The following is an 18,444-nucleotide window of genomic DNA, read 5'->3' as shown; positions in this document are numbered from 1 at the left end:
ATGAGCCCTTTTGAACTTAGCTAGGCTGGTTCCTTGACTGACAGATTATAGTGTATCTCAGGGCCCACACTTGAAGTCTTTCCAATTCAGGCTTATCTCCATGCCATGACAAAACATTGGTGTAGAACTCTAATGGAGATGAAAGATATGTCAGCTTAGTTTTAATTTTTTATATTGTCGGTTGAAAAGATTTGCTTCAGTAGATAGCATTTCAGCAAAGCCTAACCTTTCCTCTTTGAACTTTGTAACCCAAGAATGGATGACTATTTTGTCAAGATTTTGTAGTTGTTTTAACTACTCTAAGCAGTTGGTTTAGAAAAAGGAGCATCTTATTGAGGGGTGAGAAGGGTGAGTGAGAGGTTGAACTTTGAGAATTTATGTTGACAGTTGTTAGCATCACATTTCACCTGGCTATCCTGAAATAGCTAGAAGGAACATTAACATTAAAACACCTGCAGCCATAGTAGTATGCAAATAAGAAAAGTATTAAGTTTATTCTGGGTTTCCTGATGGTTTTGCAGCCTCTGTTTTATGACTGATTGTGTCGAACATGGTTTGTTTATGCCTATTCTTTTCCTTTGTGATGGAATGGACTTCTGATATTACTTCATATATTTTCTGATAATTTCATCTTAGAAATGTGCCCAAATGCTGATTTCAGGAAGACTTCTTAGTTAAAAAAAAGTGGAAGTCAAAATTGGTATCTCTTATAAGAATAAAGTAGTTCTGACTCATGAATTACATTTTTCAAGTTACTATGCCATTGTGGCAAGCCCTTTGTAACAATGTAATTTTCTAGGTGAAATAGATCTGTTTTCCCATAAGGTTTCATTAAGGGTGATTATATTTTCTTTTACTTTTTTCTTTACTCACATTTAGTGTATGTTAAAATGTAATTCCTTTAAATATTTTAGCTGAAATGTGAAAATCTACTTTTTCAGGGACCTTAAACCAGAGAACATTTTATTAAATGAAGATATGCACATTCAGATTACAGATTTTGGAACAGCAAAAGTATTATCTCCAGATAGTAAACAAGGTATGCAGATGTTCTTTTCTGACATTATTATGGCTGAATTCAGTTTTATGGAGTAGAAATTGTATTTGAAAGTTGTGGAATGTTATAAATCAGAATTATACATTTGCTTTGTATTGAATTATTTTGTATTTGAATTATTTCTTTGTATAGTTTATACAGTAAATTCTTGGTAAAAATCAACAGAAATATTGTGGAACTCATGTAATTCCACAACTAATAGGAGAGCTTGTAATTTAAAAGTTATCAAGGATATGAATAAATACAAAAGATGTAGTGGGCTTCAATAGTGATGTATTATCCAAGCCATTGTGACCTTTTAGGAAGTGGACAAAAGGTACCAGACTGCCATTTCTTTTGTTGCAAATAGATAAGTAGAGATGAAATAGATTACTTGAGCCACAGGGATCTTAGGATATTTTAGTTTAATCCATTTTTTTTTTTTTACACATAGAAAAATTGAAGGCAGTAACTTGCTTATACAGTTTATCACTTCCAGGTCTTAGCAGACTAGGTCCAGTGATCTTTCTGTTGTACTATGTTCTTAGTGTATCCCTATCAATAACAATATCAAATTTACATTTTTGTAGTATTTTAGGTTTGCAGAGTACTTTACCAAATGTTGCCTCATTTCAGCCTCGTAATAACCCTGGGAGATAGGTGCTATTATTATCTTCATTTTACATATGAGGAAACTGAGGCAGAGATTTAAGTAGCTTGCCTAGAGTTATACAGCTAGTAGGTGTCTAAGGCTGGATTTGACTTTACTTCTTCCTAATTTCGAATCCTGAGCTCTATCGGAGAAGGGGCCGCAGAGTACTGGGGATATGAAGTTATAATTATGCTTTATGATGTCTATGTGATGTATCTATCCATCTGTGTTTATTTAATTTGAAATGTGACACTTTGGGAGAATGAGTGCCAAGTAAGTATATTGAGGGAAATCCAGGAAGTTCTTGGGTGTGAGACATTGTAAGGATACTGTGCTTCTTGAGGTCAGCAACTGTATTTTGTTTCATCTTTTGCTCCCCAAGTACCTAGCACAGCTTTGCAACATATTTGGCACTTGGATTATTTTATTTTTGTATCCTCAGAAACTAGTTCATTGCCATGTACAAAATAGATGTTTATTAAATGCTTTTGAATGGAATTAAAAGAATAGAAATAGGTTTAGAATAAATATTGCTGTGATAGCCAATGAGCTTGACTACCTTGATGTGGCAGACCTCTATGGACATTAAACCATTTTGTCTATTTAATAATGCTAATGAGTTTCTGGGAATTGAATCAGATTATTGGTCATTTGAACTCTTTCTTTGGGAATTTTTGTAGAAGATAATAGATAACATTAAGCTTTAGAACCTTTCTCATTCCAGATGAGTGTAAGAAATATTCAGTATTCATATCGTTAGCATGCATAGTGAAGAGTAATAGAGTATAAGTTTGTCAGTTTCTTATAAAATAATATAGTATTTCCCTCATATAGAAAAATGTATTTTTTGGGTCAGTTGGTAAATCCATCTGTTGTGTGCCAGGACCTTTGTTAGAGCTGGCATTATAAAGACACAAATGAAGAAATCTCAGTTCTCAAGGAGCTTGCTTTCTCTATAAGGAGACAATGTGTCCTGTTCTTTATGTTTACCTCAGAGAGGCAGGATGACTAAGTGGATGAATCAGTGAATTTTGAGGCAGGAAGGACCCAGGTTCAAGCTCTGCCCCACATTCTTATTAACTTAATGTTTTAAATAACTTAATTTAACCTTGCTGTGTCTTACTTTCCTTACTTGTGAGCTGACGGGGTTAGACTCAATGACTTCTAATCATTGCTGTGTCTAGCTCTACTGTTGTGTCTTGCTCTAAACCTATGATCCTTTTTTATGTACCCATCAAGGATATACAACACATGTATACAATAAATACAAGGTAATTTTTTTAGAGGGATTCTGTAATCTGAGGGATTCCAGAAAGAACTCATATAGGAGATATTTGAGATGAGTTTTGAAGGAAACTAGAAGAGGAAGTGAAGGAGGGTATCCTGCAAAAAGGAGATAAAATATCATGTGTAAAGAATAGCAAAAAGGGGTGGCTTGGTGGTGCAGTGAATAGAGCACTGGCCCTGGAGTCAGGAGGACCTGAGTTCAAATCTGGCCTCTGACACTTAACACAAACTAGCCGTGTGACCTTGGGCAAGTCACTTAGCCTCAATTGCCCTCCAAAAAAAGCAAAAAAAAAATAGCAAAAAGGCCAGGTTGACTGGACTGAAGAATGAAGTGGGAGTGGAAGGAGTAGAAGGAGAAAAGTACAAATTTACAAAGGTAGATTGGAACCAGGTTATGAGAGGCTTTAAAGGCTAAATTGAGAAGTTGCAATTGTTTCTAGAAGCAACAGGGAGTTAATGGAGTTTATTGAATAGGAAAACATAGGCAGACTTATGTTTTAGGATAATAACTTTGGAAATCTGTGGAGGATAGATTGGAGAGGGAGGAGACTTGAGGCAAGGGGGACTAATTAGGAAGCTAAGGACATACATGGTACAGGAAAAAGATGGGAAGGGCCTGAACCAAGGTGGTGGCCCTAGAGAGTGAAGAGGAAGTAATGGATAAGAGAGGTAGAATCAGTTAAGGCTTGGCAACTGATTGGATATGTGGGGTAAAGGAGAGGGAGGATTCAGTGGTGATTTTGAGGTTGCAAACTTATGTGATAATAAGGACACTGTATCCTTATAGACATAGGAAATTTAGAACAAGGGGTAGGTTTAGGGAGAAAAGGAGTTCTGTTTAAGACATACTGAATTTTGAGATGCCTATAAAACAATCCATTTGGAAACATACGATAAATATTTGGTGATGCAGGACTGGAGCCAAGACTATGCATTGTGTAGAGATGAAAATTAAACTGAAGGGAATTGATGAATTCACTGAGAGAATGTGGAAAGAGAAAAGAATGTTCAGATGAGAGATTTTGGGTAAACCCACAGGTAGGGACCCCAATTTGGATGGTATTGCAGCACATGATGGAGTAGTAAGAGAACAAGACAGAATGAGAAACAAGAAAGTATTATTACAAAATCCCAGAGAGAAGAGCGGGTATCCAAGATGAGAGTGCTGAAGAGAAGTTGAGAAGGATGAGGATTTAGAAAAGTTTATTGTATCTTACAATGAAAAGATCATTGGTAACTTTGGAAAAAAGGTTGAATTCATTTCACTGATGAGGTTGTCACATTTAAAGGTTTGAGAAGGGAGTGAGAGGAGAGGAAGAGCATATTCCACTTTTGCTAGGAGCTTGGCTGTTAATAGGAGGGGGAGATAAAGGATGATAACTTGTAGGCTAAGTGAATGTGTTATAAGGTTGGAGGAGACCTGGCCAAGTTTGTAGGTGACGGGAGTGAGCCAGTGGATAGGGAGAGAATGAAGAGAGAGGAGGATTGTGGTGGCAGTCTCCTGAAGAAGATGAGGGGGAATGTGATCAAAGGTAAAATTAGAGGGATTGGCATTGGCAAGAAGAGCTACCTTTTCAGTGATTAGATCAAAGGAGAGAATGGGATATGATATTAAGAGGTTTTAAAATGGAGAGTAATCTATGGACATTGACTTATGGATTTTTGTCTCTACTCCCCCCCATCCTCCCCCCTCCCCCCCCCCCCTCGTAAGTTGTAGGGCAGGGTCTTCTGTTGAGAGGAAAGTAGGAGATCCCAGTGACTGAGATTTCAGGAGAGAAATTTTGGAACAATTGTTGTGGGGATTGGGATAGAGAATGAAGTAGGGAGGAGTAATAGGCTTATCTTTGGATAGTGATGCTCCTGTTGAGATTAATTAGGTAATAATAAATTTGTAGTAGACTCATTCAGTCAGTGAGTCAGCAAAGTTGTGTGGCTTACTTTAGCATACTAGGAGTGGAGGATGCAAAAAGTGAGAATAATCTGGAATTGAGGTTTGGCAAATTGTGAGCAACAATGGTAAACGGGGACAAAGGATTTGAAAGGAGAGGACCCTGTCAGGTTAAATTGATTAAATAGGGAAAAGATTGGCAACGGAGGGAAATGAAGCCAGAAAAGGAATGATGGCCTGGGAAAGTCCTCCTGAGTGCTGGGAACTGGAGGTTATATTGCAGATGGAAAATAGGTTGAGGAGTGATGTAATGAGAGGTTTAAAGGTTGAATAAATAAGTTCCAGAAATTTTGATCATGGAATACTTTTGGATGATGGTAAGATCAAGGGTGTTATCTGTATCATCTGAAATATAAAATACTTTTGAATAGATTATGTTTTGATGTCTCTAAAAGTACTTTTTTTTTCTCTCTCCCTTCTTTTTTTTCTTCCTCTTTATCAGCCAGGGCTAACTCATTTGTAGGAACAGCACAATATGTATCTCCAGAGCTGCTTACAGAAAAATCTGCATGTAAAAGGTAACCCTACTATCATTTGTCCTATTAAACCTTAAATCTTTAGTTTGTTGTTGCTGTTGTTTGTCTTTTCTTCTTGAAGAGGACCATGACATCAAGAAGTCATGATGTCATGACTTGTAAGTGAATTGGATTTAAGTGAAGAAGGGGTGTCACCAGCCTTACTTTCTCCTCTAGAGCCATCTGGGTCCAGTAGCAAGATATAGATCAGGATAACTAGAGATGGCCCTGGATGCAGTGGGAAACCTCAGCCTTTTTAAGCTAAGGTCTTTCCCAGGTCTCAGTTTGTCTGAGGCAATGCCCATTCAGTGATTAAGGCTAGGTAAGAAATGGCTCTTTTTACTTAATCCAAAAAAAAAACAAACGAACATCTGGGAGGGCAAAACTTTCTTCAGGGTTTCTGGCCAAAATAGAAACGGTTTCTATGTTCATTCACTCTGAGTTGTTGGGGCCCAAACAATTACCACTAAATGTGGCTTGGGCTGAGACCTGTTGTTGGCCAATCCTTGAGAGCCTATGGACCTATTGTTGGTCAATCCATGAGAGAATGAATTCGGTCTAAGGCCTGGTCTTTAAGAAAGAAATCTACCTTGTAAACTCTAAGATATCTTGTTTAGGTTTCAGCCATCAAAATTTACATTATTTTGGGCAGAGCACCTGAAGGTAAGGATGCTATACTCTTTGTGGACAGAGGGAGAGGACAGGAAGGGAAGGGAAGAAAAGGAACAAAGGAAAGGAGGAAGGGGGAAAGGAAAGGAAAGGAAGGAAAAGAAAGTAAGGGAAGGAGCTACAGTGCCCAAGTGGAACTGTACACTTGTTTGTCTTCTGCAAGATGCAAATGAATTGGATTTAAGTGAGGAAGGGCTGTGCAAGGTCACTAGTCTCACTTGCTTCTCCAGAACCATCTGGGTCCAGTGGCAAGATCTAGATGACTGAAGATGGTCCTGGTCCTGCCTTTAGTTTGTATATTTTAAGGAAAGAAATTAGAATTTCTCATTGACAGACTACTTATTCTGCAAAGCTCATCTCATATACTCCTTTCTCTGTAAATCCTTTCCTATCTTTCAACTAGAAGAGATTTTTTTCCCCCTTCATCTACTCTCACAATGCTGTTTTACCACTTATATACTTAAAGTTAATCCGTATCATATTTATGTATCTGTCTTATGTCCTTCTACAGTATTGAGCTAGACTTGGATTCAGACAAGACTGATTCAAATCCACCTCTAATACTTGCTATGTGGTCACTGTTAGTCACATAACCTCTTAAAGCCTTTGTTTCCTCATCTGTAAAATGGGTTTAATAATAAATATAATTCCTAACTAATGGGATTGCTGTGGGGATACACACACACACACACACATATACATATACATATATATATATAGTACTGTATAGACTTTAAGTTATTATCTATGCTATTTGTTATTATTGAGGATAGGGATCATGTCATATTTATTTTTGTTTCTCCCCTTAATGCTGAGCTATATGTTTGTTGAATTCTAGATAACTTTTACAACCTTTTAATAAGGTTAAGAACATTCTGAAAGAAATTTGGGTTTTAGTTTGGATCCAAATTTTCCTTTAGTATAGATTTATGTTAATTTGTTTCAGTTCTTTGGTTATATTGTTTTTGGCTTTGAGCTGTGTGTGATCTTTAGAGAAAAAAAGATAAAGTTTTCAATGTTGTCAGGAGGAGTGGCAGAAAAGGGTGCATTAGTCTTTCCTATTTCACATCATTAAGATCATAATTCCTTCCAGTTTCTTAGTATATTAGAACAAAGAGAAGTAAAGAACTCAGCAATGTCATTAAGTCTCAGTTCTTCCATGTACTATAGGATTGTGGGAAAGTTACTTAACATCTCAGTTTTCTCAACTTGTTAGAATGGAAATGCTACTTGTAGTACATTCGTGACAGCAGTCTTGCAACTTTGTAACTTTGAAGCACTTTTTAAATGTGAGTGATTATAACATTGATTGATGGTGAAGATTATTTTTCCATCAGACTTATAGATGATAGAATATGTGACTAGAATAAATAGGCTCTTTATATACCAACTCCTGACAAATGCCCAGCTCCTCTTTAAATGTTATCTCGATTTCTTTTGTTTGTATCTATTTGAAAATTAGCTTTCTTAAAACCCTAAATCCATTTACTTTTTCAACTGATTTTTTTCAGAACTGTGCTTCAAGAGGAGGGAGGGAACTAGGCCAAAGGTTTATCAGATTGCCTTCTAATCTAAATGTAGATTTCCCTGGGCACCTGAGAAATCTTTTGGCAACTCATTTCATGTTTTTAGATCTTAGTTTGTTTGCTTAAGTTCAAAATGAATAGGGGAGTTGAATTAGATTATTATTATTATTATAGCATTGCCAGCTTCAATCTTCTGTGATTTTGTGGATACCTCCTCAGATTTTTCTTAAACTTTGGCCTTTAGGGCCCTGGTAATATTGTTTACCAGGCAAGTTTTTTCACAGAGGAAAGTTCTTATAGGCATTTGTGTGGCTAGTGTTTAGCAAGTAAAATTGTTCTTTTCAACTGCTGTGTCTTTGTTTAGTTTTCCTACCCAGATTCATTGATGGCTCCCATGCCCTTTCTTTTGGGTTGATGTATGACCACTTTAGTGTAAAGCACTGATGCTTTTCATTTTTTGGATATCCATAAGGAGGTTATAATGGGCAGTTGTAATAGATGATCCATAAATGTTGCATATGTAAGTTGCCATTTTGGAGTTAAGAATTGTACCAATGAAAGGCTGACAGTTATTAAAATTTTCTATGCTTCGTGATCTGTGCTATTAAATGAAAGGACTTCTGTATTTCACAAAAATGGCATGTTGGGGCAGCTAGGTGATGCAGGGTATAGAGTGCCAGGCCTGAAGTCAGGATGACTCCTCTTATTCAGTTCAAATCCAGCCTCAGCCACTTACTAGCTGTGTGACCCTGGGCAAGTCATTTAACCCTAATTGCCTTCCTTGTTCTCCCTCTGGTGCCCCTCCCCTTTTAGCATACATTCTCCCCACCTCCCCTTTTGGGGAATTTTTAACTTTTCAGAAGGAAAAGTTGACATATTACTAGTTCTTAGGGATTTTTGTTTTAATTTTCACAAATGGGGGAACATCTTTCAAGTCAGCTGTCGGTTATAGAAAAGCACATATCTCATTTTTTTGTGTGTGTATATGACTTGATTAAAAAAAAATATTGCCATTATGTGTATTAAATTGCCATTTCCCAGAATATTCTGAAACAAGCTGCTGGACAAGGCTAGTTTTATTGATCCTTCCATAAAGGAGATGTGTGTCCTTTCGCAGTATAGTACTGACACTGACCATGATAGTTGATCAGTGTTTTGTAGTTTTTTTTGACCTTCAGTGTTGACTTGATTTATATTGTCTTTGGGTATACTTTGATTTCTTTACTCTTCAACACTTCATAAAATAGACTCTGTTTCTGTAGAATCTATATATTTCTTGGACTTCAGTTTGAGGGAGTTGGACTAAATAACCTCTCAGGTGTTTTCTAGCTCTCTGCAAATGGCCTCTAATTTTTCATTGACAAATGAGATGAAGGTCTTATCTCAGAGGGTTGGAGGTATAAGGAACTATGGGAGGTTTGAGGAACCATGAAAGGTTTGAAAGAGTTGGGGTGGTAAGTAAGATAGTGAATGAATTGGGGAGATGTAAAAGAATTCATTGCCTTACTGTAGTGAGGACTCAATTAAGATTATGTAACATAAATTTACAGTGGGCCCAGTCAGCAGTATATTGTGATTTTTCTCATATGTTGAATAGCATGTATAAGAAATGAAGGCAGAAGATGGTTTGAGTAATCTAAAGCTGAGGATTGGCAAGACAAGACTGGTGATGGGATAAGTGGGCCAGGGAAGTAGCTTATTGTCTTATAGATGTGTAAAGTACCCATAGATTTTTCAGTGTTAGAACTTTTATTAGATCTTTAATGCATCTTTCATTAAAGTTTTCCTTTGATGCATCATTATGGTATGTTGGTGACCATGGGTTTTCAAAAGCTTTGCCCTGGAGGTTAAGCTCTGGCATGTCCTACCAAGCTAGAAAGACTTCAGATAGTTGCCTATATATGTCCCCATGGTTCAAGGACCTCCCTAACTAAGTTTGAGAGAGGTCATTCACCAAATTGGTTGTAAGGTGATGAATTTTTCAGCTACAGTGATTCTCAATGACTATCTACTAAGAGGTTGTAATCTTTGTGGAGAGAATACCTATACTGATAAAATCACTGATTCTGGAAGTATTTAATACAGATATTTTCCCCCAAACTAGCTGTATTGATGTTATTTATGCAAAAACTTTTAAATTTTATATAATTACATTATATTATATAAATATTATATAATTATAATTTTCTACCCTCTGTCTCTGATTATGTATTTTTCCTCATCAAGGGTTGTCAGATAGAATCTCCTCTAATTAACAGCTAGTCCTATCTTAGGTGAATGTAGATTAATTTCCTTGTCAACCCTATAACCAGTTTTCAAAATGTTTTTTAACCTTAGTTGTATGTTCATTCAACAAACATTCATTCATTCATTTGGCATTCATGGAATTTACAATTTAGTTGAGGGCATAAGCCATAGATACACATAAATTTAATATAAATTAAAATATAATGAGTGCATAAGAGGAACATAAAGTTCACTGAGAGCAGATGAAGAATAATTCCTTCCTAATTGACAGAAGTTAGGGAAGGTGTTAGATTGAGTCAGAGGTTTTAAATCACTTTATCTAGGATTTCTAATTTCTAATTCAATATAATTTGTTTTCTCTCTCCTTCTCTCCGTTCCCTTCCCCTGGACAGTTGTTTTCAGCCATAATTTTGTTCTCTAGGTCTTGAATTCGAATCTAAGACAGGATACTGCTCATATACATAACCTGGTTGTTGGCTGATTATATGAGGTAGAGTTAGGTTTTAACGTTAGTATATGCATAAAGTTAGTTTGGGTTAGAGTAGTTGGGCAAGCTACTGAAGAAAAGTTTTAGAAATTTCATCCTAATAAAAACTGGCTGTATGACTCTGGACAAGTCTTTCAACCTCTGTTGGCTTCAGTGTCTTCAACTGTAAAATGGGGATGATAACAGCAGACCCTCCCAGGGTTGTTGTGAAGATTGGGCTTAGCACAGTGCCTGGCATAGAGTAGGAGCATTTTAAATGCTAGCTGATATCATCATCATCATTATCATCATCTTTATCTTTATCATCATCCTCCCCTTTCATTGACTCATACCCATTCTCTCTACGTAAACTCCTTTTAACTGCTCTAATAATGATAAAGTTCTTAGGAGTTACATGTTTCAACTTCCCATAAAGGAATGTAAACAGTTTAATTTTATTGAGCCCCTTATGATTATTACTCTTTCATGTTTACCTTTATATGTTTCTCTTGAGTCTTTTGTTTTAAAGTCATATTTTCTAGACTGCTCTGGTCTTTTCATCAGGAATGCTTAAAAGTCCTCTGTTTCCTAATGACAGTAATTTTTTATTATATTAATGTGTTGTAATAAGTGAGCACTCTTCAGTTTTCAGCTTTTGCTTATTATGAAGAGTTGCTACAAATATTTTTATACATATGTGTCCTTTTCTTCTTTCTTTGATCTCTTTGCTGCATAGGGCCTTACAGTTGTAATTGGTTCAAAGGATTTCCATTCATAAGGGCTGTGTGAGTTTACTGCCCCAGGAACAGTAAATTATTGAGCCTTTTTTCTTTCAGGTCCTCCAACTTTTGTCATTTTCCTCTTTTGTCATCTTTGGAACTCCCGAGTTTCTTTACTTTCATTTCTCTATAATGATTCAATACATCTTCTCATATTGCTGTTGATAGTTTATATTTCTTCCTTTGAAAGCAGCCTATTCATATCCTTTGATTTTAAGTTGGGGAGTGGCTATTAGTCTTATTGCTGCTAAAAGTTTTCCTAGTTAGCTTTTGCTCTTCTAAAATTTTAACTGTATTACTTTTGTTTGTATGAAAACTTTTAAATTATAATTGCCCCAAATTGTCCATTATATCTTCTATGATCCTCTCTCTTCTCTTTGTCATTTGTTTGATCATGAACTCTTTCCCCTCTCTAAAAGGTAATTTCTTCCTTGTTCCTCTAATATGCTTATGATGCCTTTTCTGTTTTATGTCTTATTTTTCTGTTTTCTGTTTTATTATCCATTAGGCATTTATCTTCATGTATGGTGTCAATGTTAGTTTATACCTAATTTCTGTCAAACTGATTTCCAGATTTTTCCAGCAGTTTTTGTCAGTTGATCTTTATCCTAGTAACTGGGGTCTTTAGATTATCAAACACTGTGCTACTGTATTAATTTGTTTCTGTATGTTTGTTCCTAATCTTACATGAGCTTTTTACAGCAAAATGATCACAACTTAGCTGAACAATACTGATCATCAATTTATCTTTAATTTTTCAAAATGAGCTTAGTAGTGAAAAAGCACCAGAAATGTATGAAAAGTCAAATTGGCAAAGATTATGCTCAGTTTTTGTTTTAAAGGAAAAGGTGTAATTCATGATAAAAGCAAGGATTTAATCATCTTGTCAAAACAAATTAACAGAATTTACCATTTGAAATATGAAATATGTTGTGTCACTTGTACTTTTCAAATATGGTTTTCTTTTCTTTTTCCCTATTTTAAAGTTCAGACCTCTGGGCTCTCGGATGTATAATATACCAGCTTGTAGCAGGATTACCACCATTTAGAGCGGGGTAAGAGAAATGTAGTCTTCTTAAATTTTTTTTTTTAAGTTCTCACTGTTTTCTGTTTATTTTCCCCACCAATATTCTTGTAACAAAATGAATTTTAGCAGTTAGTACAGATTACTAAACATTCATTTTTAGTATGAATTCAGAACTTCTTTTAAGTTCTTTTAAATTCTGGGATAAAGATATTTGAAGTTTTGAAGTTACCAGGTTATTTGAGCATTCTTTTGTCAAAAGGTCAAAGGTATATCCTATTGAGGTGATTGGAGCAAGGCTTCAGGGGGCACAAGTTGGACCAATAAGTTGGAATTATAGGAAGGCAGACATGTTTGTAATAAAGAAAAATTTGTGAATAGACTTGTCCCAAAATAGAATGGATTTCTTTATTAGGTAGTATGTTCCCTGTCGATGGAGAGGTCTTCAAGTTGAATGACAGCTAGTTAGGTGTGTTATAGAGGAGAATTGAGATTGGTTTAGATTACCTTCAAATTTTTTTCCAACACAAATTCATTATTTGTTAGTGAGATCAACTATCTCAGCCACCCACACGACAGCTATAAGAATGTTCCCTCCGACCTTTTGGGAATGTCCCCTTTTTGATTAAGAGGAGTTGGCAATACCATGGACTATTCAAGTTGTAGATTGAAATCTTTACGATCATAGCTGGTTACAAATGTTGCTTACAGCCTTTTTGGTTTGAAGATAACTGGTATATGTGACTATACCAGTTAAAAAAATAACAGTGAGGTTAGGATTAGTGCTTGTTTGCATGATTCTGGGATGAATCATTTTGCTTTTGTTTTGCCAGAAATGAATATCTTATATTTCAGAAGATAATTAAATTGGAATATGACTTTCCAGAAAAATTCTTCCCTAAGGCAAAAGATCTTGTGGAAAAACTCTTGGTAAGTATTTTTCTCATTTTATTATGGTATGGCATGGGTAAAAATTCCCTTTTCACCTATGTTGAAGCTTTAGTAACTTCATATAATTTTTTGACTTAGAATACAATTAATAAAATTGTATATTCTAAGAATTAGCAAAGATTTTCATGATGGGTGTGGTGGACCAACCCTGGACTTATATTCAAATTTTGACTTTGCCACTTAATAACCATATAACTACAAATAAGTTTCTTTATCTCTTTGAGCCTCAGTTTGCTTATCTGTAAAGTAAGGATGATATTACACTAACTTTACAGATTTTTTGAAGGAAGTACTTTATAAAGTACAAAGTGCTATGTGGATATAAGTTGCTATTGTTAGCTAGAATTATAGCCTATAAAATTACAAGTACTAATTTCAGAATTTTTTTTTATTGAAACTAGTGAAAGAAAATTGTTTAATCTTTAATACTCTTTAGTGTGTTAGTCTAAGCCACCAAAGTGCCAACTGTGTCAGCTATGCCAGTCCAATAGGACTTTTACTCAGGATTTAGATTTTAACCAAGGAGTCCATACCCATTACTTCGTTGATTTAGAGGTTTGTCTATTGGCAAGAAAACTCAATTGTTACAATTGTCACACTTGGATGGTTGGCATGCCACTTTGGTTGGGAGTTAGTTATCTTCTGTGAAGTGTCTTTTAGAGTTCTGGTAGACAGTGTTAAAGCTTTTGGTTACTGTTACAGCTCTTTTATATGTGGGTGGTTTTTGCCTTTGTTGGGCTTTCTTTGCTGTCTTTAACATAGATTTGGACTTCGCTGTCCAAGGTGAGATGACAGAAGAAAGTGAGTGAATGTATGGGTTTTTGTACAGTTTTTAGTGGCATGAATCAGCACCAGTCACAGTTCTGAATTATTCAGCCTTCAGTATTACAGATAATTTAGTCCTAAACAGAATGTTTTATAGTGTTCTAGTAACGTGCAAGCATTACAGAATTGCTCAGTGGGGTCTTTGAAATGAGAACCAACTCTTTGATGACTATTTATGCCCGTGCAGGGTACCTTTAGTGGCATAAACTTTTGTATCAGCACCTTGGAGGCCAAGTCTTTTTTGGACTAGATAGAATGCAAGGAGAAGAAAACAGGTCTAGTAATGGTAGAGTTGGTGCCTATCTGTGCATGCTGAATCAGGGAGTAGACTGTATTTGGAAACATTGCCTATAGTTCTCTTTGCCCTATGTTATCCAGGTTTTCTGTATTGTTATTATTACTAAATAGCAATTGAGGTTTTTTGATTCTGGAGCAGTTAGAACTATCAGGATAGGTCCCTATAAATGACACTCAACTGACATTCATGGGCAGTCATTTAAATAACATTTATGTAGTAGTGCCTGATTGTTGATAAAGTACTTTCCTCACAACTCTGAGAAGTATCTAGTCTAAGTATTATTCCTATTTTATAGATGTGGAAACTGAGGCTTAGAAGTGAAGTCCCTTACCCAGGGCCAAAAGAGCTAGTAAATATTGGATCTTGGACTTGAACCCAAGTATTCTGACTCCCTTTCTTGGGTTCTTTCTGTAATACTACTATTCTCACATTAAGCATGTTGACTGAAGTTTTTTTGTATTTTATGGAAAGGCTTTTAAAGGTTAACATGAAACCTCTAAAAGTGTTTATTGGAACTTTAACAACTGACATTCCTGATGACTCCAGTATTTTTAACTATAGATAGCCTTGCCAAATCAGGAAATTTATATAGCTCTTATATCAGACTTGTTTTAGAATTTAAAAACTAGGCTGGTGGTTGATTATAAGAAATGTGTAATAGAAAATGGAAGACTATTGACCACATCAGACTCTTATTTTCTTGTATTTCCTATAACTTTCCCTAGGGAATGGGTGTAGCTACCTTACCCAATCTGAGTGATTTCACTAAATCCTTTGGACAGAATTATAGCTGTGTGAGACTGTGAGCTAAAATTTCTTTTAGGAAATAAATGAGGGAAATTTTAGTAAGTCTATAAATAGATTATGTTAAATCTTTTATTTTGCTATGAAAGTCTTCTTTATTTACAGGTCAGTTTTATTTAGGAAATTATTGTAATATATGTATTTGCTAATGCTCTTGTTTGTGCTGTGTAAGTCATTCCTAACTGTAAGAAGAAAATATAGGTAGATAGAGATGAAAGAAATATAGACAAAAGAAATTTTGCAGAAACAATTTGTAGTCCTAAACTGGTTACTTATGGTAAAGCTATTAGTTATGTTATCCATGTATCCTTAGATGAATTAACAAGAATTACCTTAGCATATACACTTATATGTACTTATAGGTACTTAATCATTGTTTGTTGATTGATTTCTCACTGAGAATTTACTTATGATTTTTTTCCCCAGGTTTTAGATTCCACAAAGCGATTAGGCTGTGAAGAAATGGACGGGTATGGGCCCCTTAAAGATCACTCATTCTTTGAATCCATAACATGGGATGATCTGCAGCATCAGACACCTCCAAAGCTCACCGCATACTTGCCTGCTATGTCTGAAGATGATGAAGACTGCTATGGAAATGTACGTCAGTTTATTATTATGTCCTAATTTACTATTTGAGAATTTTAAAAGAAAAAAAGATTAATTCTACTTGTGATTTATTTGGTTGAAAATATCTAATTACTAGTTTCAGTGAGTTAATGTTTCCAATACTTCCTAAAAAAAATCTACAATTTATTTGGTGAATGTATTCCTTAAGTCTGGCTCAGGTCAAAGCTCCTCCATACCTTAGTAGATAGTTTCATGAGTTGCTGAAGACTCCCCGCTTCTCTCCTCAAGTAATTTGGTGATCATTCTAAATTTTGTTATCACTTGAAGCCTTTCCATCTTAGTATGATATGCCAGGGATTTTATTCCATTCATATATTCTTTAAGAAGCTGTGATTATTTCCATGTCATAGTGAGGAAACAGAACTTATATTTAAACAGAATATATTTATTCTTATATAAACTTATATTAAACTTATATTTAAACAGAAACAGAACTTATATATAAACAGAACTATATTGTGGCATCATGCCAATTTAACTTTAAGGTAGCAGAGTGCAGTAGGAGGGCAAAGATGTGGAAAGTTTTATCTACTCTTTAATTTTTTTTCTTTTTTCTTTCTAGTTTCCAGACCTACATACTGTTCCATTTTTGTAATTATTCAGTTTATTTTGGATAAGGGGAAATGAGCCAGTTAGTTTGAGATGTAGTTTCCTTCATAGAGTAACATTAAATAGAATTAATAATCTTAAACATGCAAAAGCATTCATTCATCATGTTGTTGTTCAGTTATGTCCCACTCTTCGTGACCCCTTTTAGGCTTTTCTTGGCAAAGATACTGGAGTAGTTTGCCACTTCCTTTTTTGTAACTCATTTTACAGATGAGAGAATTGAGGCAAACAGGGTTAAGTGACTTGCCTAAGATCACACAGCTAGTAAGTATCTGAGACTGGATTTGAATTCAGGTCTCCTTGACCTCAGAGGCCTAGCACTTTATCCACTGTGCCACCTAAGGGTTAAGGTTAACCTAAGGGTTAAGGAATTGAGGAAAATTGTATTGATCCTTGATGTAGGAGTCTCGTAGTCTTATCTTTCTCCTTTACTGTCCTCTTTCCATGCCAGACATTCTGAAAGAAGAGTTAAATGTCCAAAAATTGCAAAACATATGAAAAATCCTACTTTTCTCTTTTGGAAATCACTATTGGTCAGTCCATAAATACTCCTTAAATCTGGCTTAGGTTGAAACTCCTCCATACCTTAGTAGTTTTATTCCCAGTACTGCTGGGAAGACAAATGCAAGATAAGCATAAGATAAAATTTCTGTCTTCAAGAATTTTATGGTCTCATTGGAGAGAGAAGACTAACATGTAAATTAGAATAGTTGAATACTAAGCTGCTTGGGGTGGATTGTAATAACAGAGTTCAGAGAAAGGAGAAAGAACAATGGTCTTGAATGTGGCATTTAGGAAGTAATTAGTGACCTTCATTTGGCTAAGAGAATGACCCTGAGTACAGTTTCATTAGGGTGGCAGAAAACAAATTTGGATGCAATCACCAGGGTTAATTCCCTTCTTTTGAAAGAGAGGCAGGGTTTGACTAGGATTCCAAGTGATCGAATCAGTCTATGTTGGAATCAAATTTAGGATACCGAAATCTAATAAGGCTGAGTGAGATAAGGAAAGCCTAGGGTAAGGAGCAGAGTCTCAAGGTAGGGATTACAGTAATGGTTCAGATTCCAAGGTACTTTACTGTGTCTGTCCCCTTAACTCTGTACCCTCATATGGAATTGTATGTTTTCCATTTCCACTTCTGTTAACAGTTTGAGTTGATGCATCAGTTGGGGTTGATCCTTACTTTATTTGAAGAGTTGTGGAAATGGAGTAACAGTGAGCTGACAGCAGTCAGGATCACTTGCTTGAGAAGAAGTGAATGAATTAATAGGTGAAGCGTAAGTCTGGTAAATACAGGGAAGCAGGAAAAATAAATGTTTTGGAGCCAGTCATATTTGTCCCCTTTTCTCCTCTTACATATCTGACAACTTGATACAGATCTTCATCACTTCATACCTGGACATTTGCAGTAGCCTTATGATTGTTCTCTCTGCCTCAAATCTCTTTCACTGCAGTCTGTCCTCCACTCTGTTGCTAAAGTGATCTTCCTAAATTAGACCAGGTTTGAATTTTTCACACAACTCATTATGCTCCAATGGCTCCCTGTTGCCTCTAAGATGAGATATAAGACTTTCACAACTAATCTCCTTCCACTCTTCTTATACCTTACTTCCCTCCATTGACAATTCAGTGATTCTGGCTTCTTTGCTGTTCTTCATACATGTCATTCCATCTCCTGATCCTGTTCTGTTTTTCTTGTCTCTCTCCTTTGCCTGGAATGCTCTCCTTTCTCACCTTTGCCTCCTGTTTTCCTTTGAGAGTCATCTCATTCCTATCCTCTGCAAGAGACCTGTCCTGTTTGCTCACCTTTTGGATCAGATACCATTTACACTGTATAGACTTGTTTTCGTGGTGTTTCTGTCATTAGTATATGAGTTTCTTGAGGATAGGGACCACATTTTTATCTTTCTTTGTATTTCCATTGATTAGAACCCTGCGTAGCACATAGTAAATAATTGTTTATTATTGAGGTTGTTGATGATAATGGGGAGAAGGAGCACAAAAATTAAGGTCTTACAGATGAATTTGTGCTGTGTGTTATGAAGTGTGTCCCAACTTTAGTATACTTGTGGGTGACTCTTGTTATAAGTTGTTGAAGGTAAAGCCCCAAATTATGGAGGAATAATAGAGGCTAAGGGTTTGCTAAAATCACTAAGGAGGGTAACAGGTGGAGGGCAT

General features: G+C 35.7%; 1 protein-coding gene across 2 annotated transcripts in view; it reads left to right on the top strand.

Annotated features, from left to right (window-relative positions):
* Window positions 1–18,444, top strand: part of PDPK1 (3-phosphoinositide dependent protein kinase 1) — a 75,997-nt gene that overhangs the window by 30,401 nt on the left and 27,152 nt on the right. For both annotated transcript variants that reach the window (XM_069107626.1, XM_069107633.1), the window contains 5 exons: window positions 942–1,039; window positions 5,366–5,441; window positions 12,112–12,180; window positions 12,983–13,079; window positions 15,454–15,627. In XM_069107626.1, coding sequence (XP_068963727.1) covers window positions 942–1,039; window positions 5,366–5,441; window positions 12,112–12,180; window positions 12,983–13,079; window positions 15,454–15,627 — 514 coding nt within the window. The remainder of the gene's footprint in view (window positions 1–941; window positions 1,040–5,365; window positions 5,442–12,111; window positions 12,181–12,982; window positions 13,080–15,453; window positions 15,628–18,444) is intronic.

This window comes from Petaurus breviceps, unplaced genomic scaffold (assembly GCF_028583685.1).
Source record: "Petaurus breviceps papuanus isolate PSGF00001 unplaced genomic scaffold, PetGlider_PUasm1.0 138, whole genome shotgun sequence".
In the NCBI taxonomy this organism is placed as follows: Eukaryota; Metazoa; Chordata; class Mammalia; order Diprotodontia; family Petauridae; genus Petaurus; species Petaurus breviceps.
Note: the sequence above shows the minus strand (reverse complement) of the source record. Positions and strands in the feature narration are given on the sequence as shown.